This window comes from Solanum pennellii, chromosome 9 (genome assembly GCF_001406875.1).
Source record: "Solanum pennellii chromosome 9, SPENNV200".
Lineage (NCBI taxonomy): Eukaryota > Viridiplantae > Streptophyta > Magnoliopsida > Solanales > Solanaceae > Solanum > Solanum pennellii.
In genome coordinates this window covers 5,116,436-5,132,727 of record NC_028645.1, presented here as the reverse complement: position 1 = coordinate 5,132,727, position 16,292 = coordinate 5,116,436, and the positions used below count along the sequence as shown (strand labels likewise).

Here is a 16,292-nt window from a genome sequence, read left to right as displayed (position 1 = left end):
ACGAAGTTCAGAGAGTCGATTTCAGTACCCAAATTTCAGAAGTCTAAGTGTTCTGGAACGAGACACCTGCGACGGTCCGTCGTGCCCACGACGGTTCGTCCTGCAGGTCCGTCGCCAAGTTCAGAGAGTCGATTTCAGTACCCAAATTTCAGAAGTCTAAGTCTTTTGGAACGAGACCCCCTCGACGGCCCGTCGTGCCCATGACGGTCCGTCGTGGGTTCCGTCGACTCACACAGTTTTTCCAAAAATAAAATCTGCTGCTCAAAACGACTAAACAGGTCGTTACAAGACCCTGACTGAATCAGGATTCACACCGAGAAGTTTCACATTGGATATGAAGCCGTCCCTAACAAAGGAGATTTCATATCCAAAGGGTTCAAACCTGAGACCTCTTGATTAAGAATGAAATAATACTTATCACTCCATCACAAAGCCTTGTTGGTCATTGATATTGTTAGTAATATTACTAAAAACTAAAAGGGAATAAGAACTAAGTAAATACATGACTAAAGTATTTGGTAAATTGTAAGCTAAGTGGTTACGTATGCCATTAAATGTCTTGAAAAAACATGAATTAATTTAATAAGCATTTGTTTAAGTGTTACGCAATTAACGTTTGATCCCAACACTATAAAAAAAATTCTCAAATTGCCAACAGATTTTACTAACAACTTAAGTTGATTAGTATTCTACTAACAAATTACCAACATATTTCTAATAACATTTAAAAACTTAACAAAGAAATTCTAACAGATTACCAACATAAATCTTACTAACTAAGTATTTTAGTTGGTAAATACGGCGGGAAAAAATGGCGCCAAATTTAGCAACATTCTATCAATGAATTACCAACAAAAATATTACTAACGCACACCTTTTGTTGGTAATATTACCAACGAAGTATATATTGGTTGATAAATATGACAAAAAATTATTTATATAATTTATTAACATATTACCAGTGAATTACTAACCAAACATTTACCAACGACATGATTGTGTTGCTAAATTTAACAACCAAATATAAATGTGTTGGTAAATTAGTAATGAAATTGTTGGTAAACTTACCAACCAATATTAAATTAATTGAAATTTTACCGACAAATAAAGATTGCAGTTAGTAAATTGCTAACATCATTAAAATAGTTGGTAATATACCAACCGATCACTAATCCATTGGTAAAATTTACTAACATATTTATTATTAGTTGGTAATATTACATATGAATGTACTAGTTGAATAGTAACTATTACCAACTCTGATAAAATTTATTGGTAAATTATTAATTACTAACTAATATTTTAATAGTTAGTAAATTTACCAATTTAAGTCAATTTTTTTGGTAAATTAGTGTCTATTGTTGAGGCTTTCATGTTTAGTTTGTGTCATTAGGCGTTTTAACTTTTAAATTTAACCAAAATTTGACTTTGTTCAATATTTTTGGAAACGTGCTCAGATTATAACACCATCAGTGTCATTAGCTTCGAAAGGTCGTTTTTTATCTAACGGGAAGGTTGGTTCATGTTTTGAGACTTTCATTTTTTGTTTGTGTCATTATGTGTTTTAAATTTTATGTTCAGACGAATATTTGACTTTGGTCAATATTTTTGTAAACGTGCTCAGATGAGAATTTCGTCAGTATAATTAACTCGAAAGGTCATTTTTATCTAGTAGGATGGTTGGTTTGGGTTTTGAGGCTTTCATTTTTAGTGTGTGTCATTAGGTGTTTTAACATATAAATTTTGGCAAAAATTTAATTTTTGTCAATATATTTGATAACATGCCCAGATAAGAATTTCGTCAGTGCAGTTAAATGGGAAAATTCATTTTTGATGTAATAAGATAGAGGGTTTGGGTATTGAGCCTTCTATTTTTAGTTTATGTCGTTAGGCATTTTAGCGATTAAGTTTTGGCCAAAATTTCACTTTAGTCTATATTTTTGGTAATCGTGCTCGAATTGAAATTTTGTCGCCGCAGTTAGCCATATAAGTTCAGTTTTGATCTCATAGGATGGTTGGTTCGAGTTTTGAGACTTATTTTCAATTTGTGTCGTTAAGAGTTTTAACTTTTAGCTTTTGGCTAAATTTGAATTAGGTCTTTTTTTTTTTTGGAAACATGCTCAAATTTGACTTTCGTCAGCGCGGTTAGCTCTGGAAGGTCATTTTTTCACTTTATAGGATGGTTGGTTCGGATTTTTGAGGTTTTCATATTCAATTTGTACCGCTAGGCGTTTTAACTTTTAACTTTTGGCAAAATTTTGATTTTGTTTAGTATTTTTTGTAAACGTGCTCTGATGAAAATTTTGTCAGCGTGTTAGCTTCGAAAGGTCATTTTTATATCTACAAAGATGGTTGTTTCAGGTTTTGAGGCTTCCATTTTCAGTTTGTGTTGTTAGGCGTTTTAAGTTTTAAGTTTTTGCCAAAATTTAGATTCAGTCAATATTATGATTTAATGATATGTGTCATATTAAGACAAATATAACTTGTTATTATAGATTTTTCATTATTTCATTCAAATAAGATTTTTAAAATTGATTAATATTTTTGGATTTATATTCGTGTTCTTAGATTTTTAAATGCAATAAATTAATATATATTTTACTATTGAATGATCATTCAGTTAATAATATTTTGAACATCTTGACAATCAATTACTAATCTAACATTGAACTTGATTGATATATTACCAATAAACTAACAATCATATTAGAAAAATAAATAATCATACTAACGTATTTAAAATTTATTACCAACAAAGGTTGTGGTGTAGTGGTAAGTACTCATACAGACTTGCATCCTTAACCAAGAGGTCTTAGGTTCGATTCCCGTTAGGTACATAATTATCTTTGCTAGGGAGTACTTTACCACCCAATATGGAACTTTTCGGTGTAAATCCAGATTCAGTCGGGCTCCAATGTGGGTCCCGAACACCAAATGGAAAACCAAAAAAAATTTAAAAAGTATTTAAATTTATTTGTAAATTACCAACACTAATTTTTAGTTACTAATATTACCAACCAATTACAGATGTATGAATCGAAAAATGAAAAAAAAAATTTATTAACTCCTTTTTAATTCGTTAGTAAAGGTACTAACAATATTCTAACCAAAAATTAGTTGGTAAATTTGCCAATGAAAATTTCAGGGTCATGTTTCAAAAGTTTGTAACATCTTTGGGTGTTTACCAACTAATTTTTGGTTGGTATGTTTACCAACAAATTAAAATCGGTTGGTAATATTTACCGACGAGCTTTTTAGCAACGAATTACTATAAATTGACATTTGATTGGTAACTCAATTTGCCAATCGATTTGATCAATTTACCAATGAATTTTTTTATTGGTAATTGAGGTTTTTTTGTAGTGCAAGTAAAGGCAGATGAAATATATATTAAGATTTTCTTGAATTGTTATAAGCAATTTGTATTATAGTTAATGTCTAATTATGTGGAGTCCTTGTAGGATATGGTTAGGAATCATACTTGGGGACCAAGTAAGGTTTTCCCTATAAATAAAGGATTTTCCTTCATTGTAAATAAGATTTGAAGAAAATCTATGAATCCTGAATATATTTCAAGAGAAATAAGAAGTCTTTTCTCTTCTCCCTACTTTCTTCTTCTTCTTCTAACTTTATATAATTTCATAACACATTATCAGCACGATTGTTCTATTCTTAAAGAATTATAATAGAAGATGGGAAAAGTGCAAAACAGATCTTGCATAAGTTATGCAATAAGGTTGCGATAAGGTTCTTATATCTTCAAGGTATGATTTATCTTTACGTTATAATTATTTATGTGACAAATCTGCAGTTACCATCTGGAGTAAGTATTTAAAGTTTTATACGTTTAATTTAAACGGATGAGAAGAGAATTCCTTAATTTATTTTAATAATTGAATAAGCACAATTTAGTGAAAGATATGTTTTCAATCTTTATATGAGAAACGTGATCTATTAAACTATATCTATTAACTGCTAGTGTTGATTATAAGAAATCAATATTCTCAATTTTGTGTGTAATTATAATATGTGATCATATTAATGATCATCAAAAGTGATGAAATTGCAATTATTTTGAAGGCTTGAGGTTGACCCTCATTATGGGTTAGACGATAGATTTAAGTTTTATCGCACCAAAAGAATAAGACGATGGATTTATGTCCAATCGCAAAAAGAGGGTAAGACATTGGGTTAAAGTCCTGAAGATCCATCAATTTATGACCTAAAACAATTTTATATGGATAAGACATTGAATGTGAGTCTCAATGCACCATATTGATAATATAATAATGACTACAGAAAAACTAATGTGTTTTTGATGAGAAGTCATGAGATTTACTGAATTTGCTCCATTACGTAAAGTGAATGTAATAGTAGTGCATAATATGTCTGAAAGAAGACAAGTGATTTAATAATGCACATAAATATGGAATGAGGTACTAAAGTTATCATAATTTGATATGCTCACATGTTTGTGTTCCATTCATCAAGAATGAGAACTTTTGATAAATGCTAAAAATATAAATTCATTCTCTAAAGGGAATGAGGTGTAAGCTACCATGCTAGACATGAGAAAGATTGCGATCTTTGGTCAATGATGTGGTATCACCAAGAATGTCTCTAAGAAGACATGTATTATAGAAAAGTTTCATGTTTTATATTCAAGCTTGTATTGGACAAGAATTAGTGCAATTGAGGCATATTCTATGATAAATAAGAAGTTTGCTAATTCCAATACTTTCTTTAGTTTGACACGATTGTCTGGGACATCGAAGTATATAATGTTTAGACGAATTATGGAAAGTTAAAATAATGGACATCCATGGAAGAACCTAAAAATTCTTTTAAATGGTGAATTTTCTTGTACTACTTGTTAGCAAGGCAAGTTAATTGTGAGACCATCATAAAAGAAAGTTGAGATTGAATCTCCTGCGTTCTAGAAACGTATACAAATATTTGTGGACTTATTCATACACCTAGTGGAATGTTTAGATACTTAATGGTCCTAATAGATGTTTCTTCTATATGGTCTTATGTGTGCCTATTATTATCTCGCAATTTAATGTTTGCAAAAATATTGGCACAAATAATATATTTACATGCACAATTTTCTTCATATTAGTTCATTCAATGATGGGATCACGACTCACCTAAAGGGTAAAGTAATTGAGAAGAAATAACTCTGAAAATTACTCTTGGATTAATAAAATTGAAATTTACTCATATAATAGTAAATCAAAAATTTACTAAAGCAAAAGGCACATGACGTAGTAAACTTGGAGTTTACGAGTACTAATAATTTTATTAGCTGGCATGAATAATTTGGTCATCCCAAAGATTTGCATACTGAGTAATGGACATACATTGAAAAAGTAAAAAATTCTTCAAGAATTCTTTGCGTTGCTTGTTCTCGTGATAAAGTTGATTGGATCAATTAAAGTTCGGACTAAATCCCTAAATTATGAAAAGTATAAAAGGTGAATATGGGCCCGTTCACCTATCATGTGATATGAAAAAAGATGCATCTATAAGATAATCACATGTGCGTTTGTTATCAACATGTAGTTTGACATTCACAAAATTATTTGTGCAAAAATAATTGAGTTAAGAGCACAATTTCAGAATATGTAATCAAGACAATTTATCTTGATAATATTGATAAATACTCAAGATGATGTGACACTAAATGTCTCAAATAGTAAAATCATATGAAAATAAAGCTTCATATGTCGATATGAAATACGATATTGCATACAAAAGTAATTGTACGCATCAGACCGATAAATTATGATCAAATTTTCTTTCAATTGATTTATGGTCGGGGACCAAATATTTTTCATCTGATTATTTTAATATGTGGTAAATAATCAATGAATATACATTGATGCGCAAGGATAGATTCTGCAAAGATTGAGATATATGTTAGTTTGTCTAACATAAGGGGGAGATTAGAAGCAACACAAAAGATGTAAATACTCCTATTGAATGTCCCTTAAGGATAGAGTCTACGACACGCATGAAACATGATAGACTAATCAATTCTGAATAAAATATTCCTCGAAAAAGGGGTAGGATCAAAGAATCAAAATGATCATAATAAGAAGATAATGTGCTCTTGGGGAGCCTACGACATAACACTTTATGAAACCTCATGAGAGGGGTAGCTACGTAAAAATAATGAAGTGGTGAGATCTCAATAAGTTATGTCGTATTGTGAATCAATGCAAAATGATATATCGTTGACGGTTTCTTTGATACAATAGCATGCAATATTGTAAAAGATTATTATGATATAAATTCTAAGACTATTAAAGCATGCTGGTGTAGAAATAGTTATCAAGTGAAAAGTGGAATGGTGCATCTTGGTAAGCGTAAAACTTGTTTGACTTGCAATCTAGGCACTAGAAGATGTCATACATCCAATATTGAATGTTGTCACTTGACAAAACTAATATGAAAATATCCAATGGGTTCGAAATCTAGCATATACAAGGTTTTGGAAAACTTGTTTATCATCCTCATAAGGATTAAATAGATTCAAAATGCATAGAGCATATAAAAATATTGTTATGCAAGTTGATAACTATAATTGAAACTCTTGAAGAGTTTTCAAAAGGCAACAGATTATTTTCTTAAAGAAGTTAAAGTAAAGAACTTGGAGAAATCTTTGACCCTGAAAGGAAGATTCATAAAAGGAGATAGAAGAAAACATATTTCGTCAAGGTTTTTCTACACTCATGGATGGTGATATCAACACGCAAGAGGTCTGTTCAAGTAATATTATTGTTGATTTATTCACCAACTCTCTACCAACTACAACTTTTAAGAAGATGGTGCACAAGCTTGGAAAACGAAGATTCTAGTCTCTGAATTGATGTTGTCATTAGGGGAAATTAATACACGATGTACTCTTTTTTCCTCACAAGGTTTTGTCCCACTGGGTTTTCCTTGTAAGGTTTTTAATGAGGCATCCATAATGCGTATTATTAGATATGTGTACTCTTTTTCCTTCACTAGATTTTTTTCCCACTGGGTTTTATCTAGTAAGATTTTAACGAGGCACATAATCTACCGACATTCAAGGGAGAGTTGTTATAAATAATTTATATTATAGTTAATGTCTAATTATGTGGAGTCCTTGTAGGATATGGTTACGAATCCTACTTGGGGACCAAGTAAGGTTTCCCCTATAAATAAAGGATTTTCCTTCATTGTAAATAAGATTTGAGGAAGATCTATGAATCCTGAATATACTTCAAGAGAAATAAGAAGTCTTTTCTCTTCTCCCTACTTTCTTCTTCTTCTAAATTTATATAGTTTCATAACATGAATAAAAAAAATGGAAATTTAGGAACTTTCAACCACTGCCTAGATCGATTTTTTACTTTTATAAAAGACCATAACGCAAGACAAAACCATAGTCAATTAGCAAACAATTATAACCAAAGTTGTGATATGGCACAAGTGAAGTTGCTAGGTTTTTGGTATAGCCCATTCAATCACAGAGTTGAGTGGGCTTTAAAGATTAAGGGCGTCAAATATGAATATATTGAAGAAGATCCACATAACAAGAGTATTTTACTTCTTCAATCAAACCCAATTCACAAGAAAGTCCCAGTGCTAATTCATAATGGCAAGCCCATTTGTGAGTCTATGGCTATTCTTGAATACATTGACGAGACATTTTAAGGCCCTTTCATTTTGCCTAAAAACCCTTATGACAGAGCTTTAGCTCATTTTTGGGCTAAGTTCCTCGATGATAAGGTAAATTTTCTTCTTCATGCTATATATATATACCTATTTGCATAATTATATTATATACATTTTAGAATACGCCTCGATTATAATTTTGTATATAGTAACATTGTTAATGAGAAAATGTATACTTTTGTATATAGTAACATTGTTAATTTAATGAGAAAAATCTTTTTGGCCAGAAAGTTTGGTTAGAATTTGGCCAGAATAAGATTTTTTTTCTATGTAATTTTACTTTTTAAAAATATTTTTACCCTTTTAACTTTAATATCTTTTACTAAAACATGGGAAAAAGATCGATTTATTTTAAATAAAAAAGATATTATAGTTTTTAAAATTTTCTGGCCAAATTATCTGGTCATTTAGCACTTCTCTTTTTTGTATATAGTAACATTGTTAATGAGAAAATTCATATTCTAATTTGCTTGAGATTGAGACATAGTATATTGTTGAGTGTGTACTTTGTAGGTGGTAGCGGTGGTAAATGCATTCTTAGGCAAAGGAAAGGAGCAAGAGAAAGGTAAAGAGGAAGTTTGTGAGATGTTGAAGGTTCTTGATAATGAGTTCAAAGACAAGAAGTTGTTTGTTGGTGACAAATTTGGGTTTGTTGATATTGTTGCAAATTTGGTGGGACTTTGGATGGGAGTTCTCCAAGAAGCATCTGGAGTTGTATTAGCAACAAATGAAATTTTTTCAAATCTTTGTGCTTGGAGAGATACGTATATAAATCGCAGTCAAGTCAAGGAATATCTACTTCCGAGAATTGATGAGTTGCTTGTTTTTTACCAAGCTTATATACGCACTCAAGCTACAACTTCTGCTTCTCCTAAAAAATGAACTCATAGTCATATAAGTTTCGGATTATGTATCAAAATAAAATTATGAATCCTGTAGATGCAATTATGTATAAGTTTCTCGTTCTAAAATAATGACTCTAGATTTTGTATTATCTTCCTAATAAAATTATTTGTTAGACAAAATTAGCTTAGCCAAATATTAGCGTACCATAAGTGTGTTGAGCAGGGGGCGGACCCACAGTGGGGTGCACGTGCACCCGTTAACTTCGGAAAAAATTATGTGTATATATATATATCTTGAGAAACTGATAGAAAATGAAATATAATAAAAAGTGCACCATAAATTAATATTGCAGTGTCCTTGTTCTCTTGGTAGAAGTTAGAAAATACCTTCTTCCAGGCCAGGTTCAATCTTGGTCAACAATTCTTCTTTTAAAGTCCTTTTATTACAAAGTCAAGCTCCATTAAGCATTGAAAATTTTGTTTCGCTTATGCTTAAATATTGTTGGTGCATCATACTCTTCAAATCATGGGTTCGCCTCTGATTTTGTGTTACTGTATTAATTTATTGATTGGTTTGTGATTGTACAATAATTAATCAAATCAAATTACTAGTCAAATATTTTTTCTCAATTCACGATTTAGGGTAATTTTAAATTTGATTTAGTTGAGGCCTAGTTAAAAAACAATAGCTTTGTGACTTAAATTTTTGTAGTTGACTAAAACTTAGTAATCGTTTGGAGTGGCGACTTATCTTGTACCACAAAACATATACTCCAATTACACTATATATGTACAAGTCAAATGTGAACAATTTTAATTTGTTAGCTAAGTGCTTACGTAGGTTATCAATGCCTTTGAACAATTTTAATAAGCATTTCTCTTTCCAAGTCTTGTACAATGTCTAACCTTCAACCACTCCCTCAAATTTTCCTTCTATAAAAGAAGATCATGATACAAGACACAAACCACCACTAAAATTTCCTTTTCACATAGTAGTAAATTAGTGAACAATTATAAGCAAAGTTGTGATATGGCACAAGTGAAGTTGCTAGGTTTTTGGTATAGCCCATTTACTCATAGGGTTGAGTGGGCTCTAAAGATTAAGGGAGTCGAATATGAATATATAGAAGAAGATCGATATAACAAGAGCCCTTTACTTCTTGAATCGAACCCTATTTACAAGAAAGTCCCAGTGCTCATTCACAATGGCAACCCCATTTGTGATTCTATGGTCATTCTTGAGTACATCGACGAGATATTTGAAGGCCCTTCCATCTTGCCTAAAGACCCTCATGAACGAGCTTTAGCTCGTTTTTGGGCTAAGTTCCTTGATGACAAGGTAAATTCATGTTCATTCAATATATTCTTATTTGCATATATAAATAGTCGGTTCTGACTTATTTAAGATTGAGGTGTTGTAACATTATACTTTGTAGGTGGGACCGGTGGTAAATACATTTTTACGCAAAGGAGAGGAGCAAGAGAAAGGTAAAGAGGAAGTTTGTGAGATGTTGAAAGTTCTTGATAATGAGTTCAAGGACAAGAAAATCTTTGTTGGTGACAAATTTGGTTTTGCTGATATGGTTGCAAATTTGGTGGGACTTTGGATGGGAGTTTTCGAAGAAGCATCTGAAGTTGTATTAGCAACAAATGAAAATTTTCCAAATTTTTGTGCTTGGAGAGATACGTATATTAGTTGCAGTCAAGTCAAAGAATATCTACCTTTAAGAATTAATGAGCTACTTGCTTTTTATCAAGATCGTGTTCGTGCTCAAGCTACAACTTTAGCTACTCCTCAAAAATAAATGAATACTCTTATATGTGTTGGATTGTATTGGAATAAGATTGTGATTCTAGTAAGACTCTCGTAGATTCAATTATGTAATAAGTGTGCAAATAAAGAAAAGAAATTAAAATGTGTGTTTGTATAAGATTGTGCAAATAAAGAAAAGAAATTAAAATGTGTGTTTGTATAAGATTAAGAAATTACCTAATAAAATTATTTGTTAGAAAAAGCTAGCTTAGCCAACTAGTAACACACCAAGAAGTGATAAACATGGTCATGTGCACTGATGAAGTGTTTCACCCTTAAATAAAGGTTTTGGATTCGAGTCTTGAGTATGGAGAAAATTCAGTTGGAAACGCTACCACAAATAGGCCCTATAATGCGCAATTCGAATTTATTCAGAGCTCTAATGTGGACTCAAAACACTAGATGTAGATAATAAAATAAAAAAGGCTAAATAATAAAATTTTATTAAATTATTTAACTATATTCAATTTGAAATATAAACATGGGTGTACATAATACAATAAGTCACAACTCACTAGACTTATGATACGTGCCAATTGGAAAATTCAATGAACCCTTCAAATTTTTGACTAAAAATAAAGTAGAAAAAGAATCAATTCTTTTAATATGTTGCCTACCCACACTTTATAAACGGAAGACATTAATCAACAAACATTTAAATAGATAATGGTAATCCTGTCAATTGGAAAATTCGATGAAGCCTTCAAGTTTTTGGCTAAAAAAATAAAGTAAAAGGAGAATCAATTCTTTTAGTATTTTGACTACCCACATTTTATAAACAAATGACATTAATCAGCAAACATTTAAATAGATAATGATTATCCTGGCTTCACCGGTTTGAGTTTTCAATATTTTTATTTTTTCAAAAAAAAATTTCAAATTACTTCGGTATGTTAAAAAATAATATATTTTTTTTATTTATTTAGAATGAGCGGCGGTAATTTGATTTCAGAACCTTTGATTGCTCCAATATTATGTTGAAACGTATGATTATCTTATCTAAAAACTTAGCCACTAAGAAAAAATATATTTTTATCATTTAATTATAATCTCGATAATAACACGACTTTTTGTTTGTTAAAAGTAAAATATTACAAGAATTTCTTTAACAAAAAAAAAATAGGAACCTTTCAACCACTCCCTCAATTTTCCCTTCTATAAAAGATGAAAGAAGATTATAATTCAACACATAACTATAACCATGTACCTTCAAGAATCGATGAGTTGCTTGCTTTTAACCAAGCTTGAGGGTGACTTCTGCTACTCCTTAAAAGTAAACCCCATACTCATATAAGTTTTGAATTATGTATCAAAATAAACTTGTGAATCGAGAACAAATCTTAATAAGTTTGTAGTTCTAAAATAATGACTATAGATTTTGTATTTCTTCCTCGTAAAATTATTTGTTAGACGCTAAGCTAGCACAGCCAACTAGTAACACACCAGTCACCACGAAGTGTATTGTTTTACTGTTCTAATGTATTGATTAGTTAGTGATTCTACATGTATAATTAATCAAATCATGAATATCCTCATTGAATCGGAAAAGAAAAAGGAAAAAAAAGAAAAGTATGCCACATTGTTTGATGAAATAGTGAGTGGCATAAGTAAAGAAATATTTAAACTATCAAATCATGACTTATAATATAATATGTGTAAGCCACTACGAAAATATATATAATTCATATGTAGTTCAAGTAAATGTCCAAAAAAAAAAATCATTCTTTTCTTGTTTGACTCTATAGATATAAACATCATTTAATTTCTACAAATTCTTAAAAAGGCAAGCCTATATATATATAAAACGGAAAAGGGTCAAAAATACCCTTAAACTATCAGAAATAGCTCATATATATCCTTAAAGTATATTTTGGCTCAAAATCCTTACCGTCAAACTATAGGGTCAAAAATACCCTTCTCATTAACCGAATCGGTTAAATGCCATTTAGATGCCATGTGGATGTCACGTGGCATGCCACATAAGCCAATAGAGTTCCACTCATGTCACGTAGACTAATAAACTTACCCCTAATTTCCCTCAATTTTCTCCATTTTCCGTAGAATTTAGAAACGATTTCACTGAAGAACATAGAACCCATTTTCCTCATTTCTCCATTTCCTTAGAACGATTTCACAAAATAAATAAGTTCTAAGGGAAAGGGTTTCTATGTTCTTCAGTGAAATCGTTTCTAAATTCTCAGGGAAATAGAGAAAATTGGGGGAAATTAGGGGTAAGTTTATTTTCTACATGGCATGAGTGGAACTCTATTGGATTCTGTGGCATGCCATGTGGTATCCACAAGACATTCAAGTGGCGTTTAACAGATCCTGTTAATGAGAAGGGTATTTTTGATCCTATAGTTTGAAGGGAAGGGTATATTTGAGCTATTTCGAATAGTTCAAGGGTGTTTTTGACCCTTTTCCGCATATAAATAAAAATGGATTCTAAGTCGTATACATAGCAATCTTAAAATTCTATGACTTTTATGTTACACAACAAAGACCTCAATTCAAGATAACTTTACTCCTTGAGCGGTTCTAAAAATTGTTCTGAATATTACCTAATGATCATACGTGATAGGAGCTTAGTGCTTTAAGATGTTTTGATAATATCCTCACTAGTGCAGGGACCTGATCCTCTGCAGAGTATGAAACTAGTCCTAACTGTCAAAAGTGTTGGACAGTTGTAAATGTTGTCTATGTCAGGAAGGTTGGTGAACCGCATAGTACTACACCAATCAGAAACGACTAGGTTGTTTGTTTGATGGATAATAATCTTTCAAGGTATATATATCAAACAAAGACAACAACATTACTCATTCATTCAAAAAGGGAAAATTCTTCAAGCTTCAACAACAAGAAGAGAACTAGTCAAAGTGTATTCAGTGCTTTTTGTGTTTGTTGTATTTTGTTTGCTTGTAATTATTCTTAAATTGTAGGATTCGTTTCAGCTGTGGTAGAAACGTTTCAACCTTGGGTTAATCATTGTAAGTAGGGGTGTTCAAAACCGAACCGAAATCGATAAGTCGAACCGATAAAAAAGTTATTGGTTTATAGTATTGGGTTATTGGTTTAGTGGTTTTGATAACGGTTTTGATTTTTTTTGTTATCGGGTTATCGTTCTTAACGGTTTGAAGTTTTTTCTTAACGGGTTAACCGATAACCCGATACTAAATGAAATAATTACATTTATACCATTTTGTATAGAAAGTCTTCGACTTGGAGTTTGATTTCCTACTTTTATTTTTGGTTGTCTCAAACACTTGGTTATTCAACAATGTAAAAGTGTTTGCTTTTGACCAAGATGTAACATGTGAACTCAAGTGCATGGTTTATTTGGTTTGTCACCTTGTTTCTAAGTGATTTTCAATGTTTTTTCTTTTGTATCAAATCTTAACGGTTAAACCGATAACGATGAAAAACCGATAAACCAAACCGATAAGTCAATATCTTAATGGTTCTATAACGGTTTAACATCTCTATAAACCGATAATCAATGAGACAACCCGATAAACTTTAAAACCGAACCGAACCGACCGATATGCAGCCCTAATTGTAAGGGCTTTACGGGTAACTTAGACTTTTACTTCAAGTCTATATTAATCAGGTAGGATTAGAATAGAGAGTAGTGTTGTATCTGCTCATGCTCAACTAAGTGATAGGGTGTATTACTTAGTGTGTAGCTTAGCAGGTTAATCTCTTATTTTGTAACCGACTTTTACTTTTACTTGTTGAAGAATAGTGAAAGTGGTTGTGAAAAGTCCTGTTGAGAACATGTCGTGGTTTTCCTCCCTTAAGCAAGGAGGTTTTCACGTAAAGTGATTGTCATCTTTACTTTCTGCAAATTGTTGTTTATTAATAGCGGGTTAATGTGGTGAGGACCTGATCCCATCTAAGTAAGTGGACGCATACATTCCAACAATACGTAAGCATAATGAGGTAGCTCACCACTACGACAAGTGTGGATAATTTACCTAATTTGTTCACATTTTCCAACAAGGATGGTTACATTGAAATTTTATGTAGTTCGGGAGTTCTCCAATTAAGTGAGTTATTGCAAAAACTATATGTGTTTTTAAGTTTCGATTTTAATTTTAACATTCGTTCAAAATTAGCTCAATTTTTCATGTTTAACAGTAGGGGGTGTACATGACCAAGTTGATTCGGGTTTTTTAAATATCAAATCAAACCATTCGTGAAAAATTTTTAATTTATAAACCAAACCAAACTAATAAAATTTGGATTTTTCAACCTCGGGATGGTTCGGTTTTTTCGAATATCAAATCAAACATTGTATCGAATTTTAAATTTATAAATCAAACCAAACTAATAAACCTCGAATATTTTTTAGATTTTTGAATTTTTTTCAGTAAAATTTGCATACAAACATAATTAACTTGTGCTCCAAATATTTCTTTAGTCCAATCAACATGCAATTATCTAAGGTATTTCTTAAAAAAATACTAACACAAAATATGAGATGAGTATACTAATAACACAAGAATACTCAATAAAATAATAATGAAATCATCATATAAAATAAAGGATATTGTAAAGTCATAATGAAAATGATCAATTTTAAGATCATGCTAAAATAAGTTTAATAAGTATTAGTTACATTACTAAATATTTAAGGAAAATTAAAATTAGATTATGTATTTTAATTGTCTAAACCAATGTAAAATTAAAGAACAAATATTCAATATTATTGTCATTCTTAGTGTTTGATTGATTTTCTTTTGCATTAGTATTAGTTTGATTTTGATTTAAGTCATATCATAATTATCAACATCTATGAACTATATATTGGACCATTCCGAATTTTAAGTTTTAAACTTGAAATAATACATTAAAAGATAAAAATATGAAATAGTATAAGAAATAATTTTAAATTATATCAAAATAAATATTATTATATAAAAAAAATTAAATTACATATATAATGTCGGGTTGGTGTTTTTTAGTTAAAACCAAACAGCCCAAATATAATTGGGTTTTTTTTTCAATATCAAATCAAGTCAAACCAAATCACTAGTCAAATTTTTTTTCAATTTGTCTCAATTTACGATTTAATTTGATTTTCAATTCAATTTGGTACACCACTATTTTGCGGGATGCATTTACAACATTCAAATTTTTGGCTAAAGCTGGAGTAAAAAATTTTAATATTTTGACTACCATATTTTATAAAACAAAATACATTATCCTGGTTTCATAGTTTTGAGTTTTCAATCATTTATATTCTAAAGATGTTTCAAATTAATTTAATATCTTAACAATACTTGACTATAATTCAGTAATCGTTTGCAGTGACGACATATCTTGAACCACAAGACATATACTCCTATTACAATATTGACAAGTCAAAAGTACTTTGTTTAAACAGACGAAATTTCTTTCGATCTTATTATATATTCTCTCTATCTAACAATACTTGTTCACTTTTAAAAAAATTATAAGTAGATGAATAATTTTACTATATTACCTTTTGAATATAATAAATACAATATCTTATAAAATATAATAGAGAAATGATTGTAATCAACGATAAGGATAAATCAAAAACTAAATGTGAAATTATCCAATTTAATTTGTAAAGTAGATAAATATTGTTGGACAATAGTATAGTGGACAACTTTTATATATGAANTATATATATATATATATATATATATATATATACACTCCCTTCGTTTCACAAAGAATGTCATAGTTTGATTTGGCACGGAGTTTAAGAAAATAAAGAAGACTTTTGATCATGTCGTCCTAAATTAAATTTACGTCAAATGTACAAAATTGCCCTTTAATCTTGTGGTCTTAAACATACCACGTAGAAAGTTATTATCATAAAAAGAAAGAGGTCATTCTTTTTCAAAACAGACTAAAAAGGAAAGGAGATCATTCTTTTTTAAACGGAGGGAGTA

The 16,292-nt window shown here is 30.3% G+C and overlaps 1 protein-coding gene and 1 pseudogene across 1 annotated transcript; both read left to right on the top strand.

Moving 5' to 3' along the window:
• The first annotated feature begins 7,442 nt into the window (after positions 1-7,442).
• LOC107030815 lies at positions 7,443-8,592 on the top strand (annotated as a pseudogene).
• An 862-nt stretch (positions 8,593-9,454) lies between these two features.
• On the top strand, positions 9,455-10,516 carry LOC107031791 (probable glutathione S-transferase). Its single transcript, XM_015233266.2, has 2 exons — positions 9,455-9,894; positions 9,992-10,516. The coding sequence occupies exons 1-2, from the start codon at positions 9,586-9,588 to the stop codon at positions 10,358-10,360; spliced, it is 678 nt and encodes a 225-aa protein (XP_015088752.1). The 5' UTR covers positions 9,455-9,585; the 3' UTR covers positions 10,361-10,516.
• Positions 10,517-16,292: the final 5,776 nt, after the last annotated feature.

Coding starts and splice junctions, on each gene's coding strand:
- LOC107031791 (XM_015233266.2), top strand. CDS start 9,586: ATGGCACAAGTGAAGTTGCTAGGTTTTTGGTATAGCCCATTTACTCAT. Junction 9,895..9,991: donor CTAAGTTCCTTGATGACAAG/GTAAATTCATGT, acceptor TATACTTTGTAG/GTGGGACCGGTGGTAAATAC.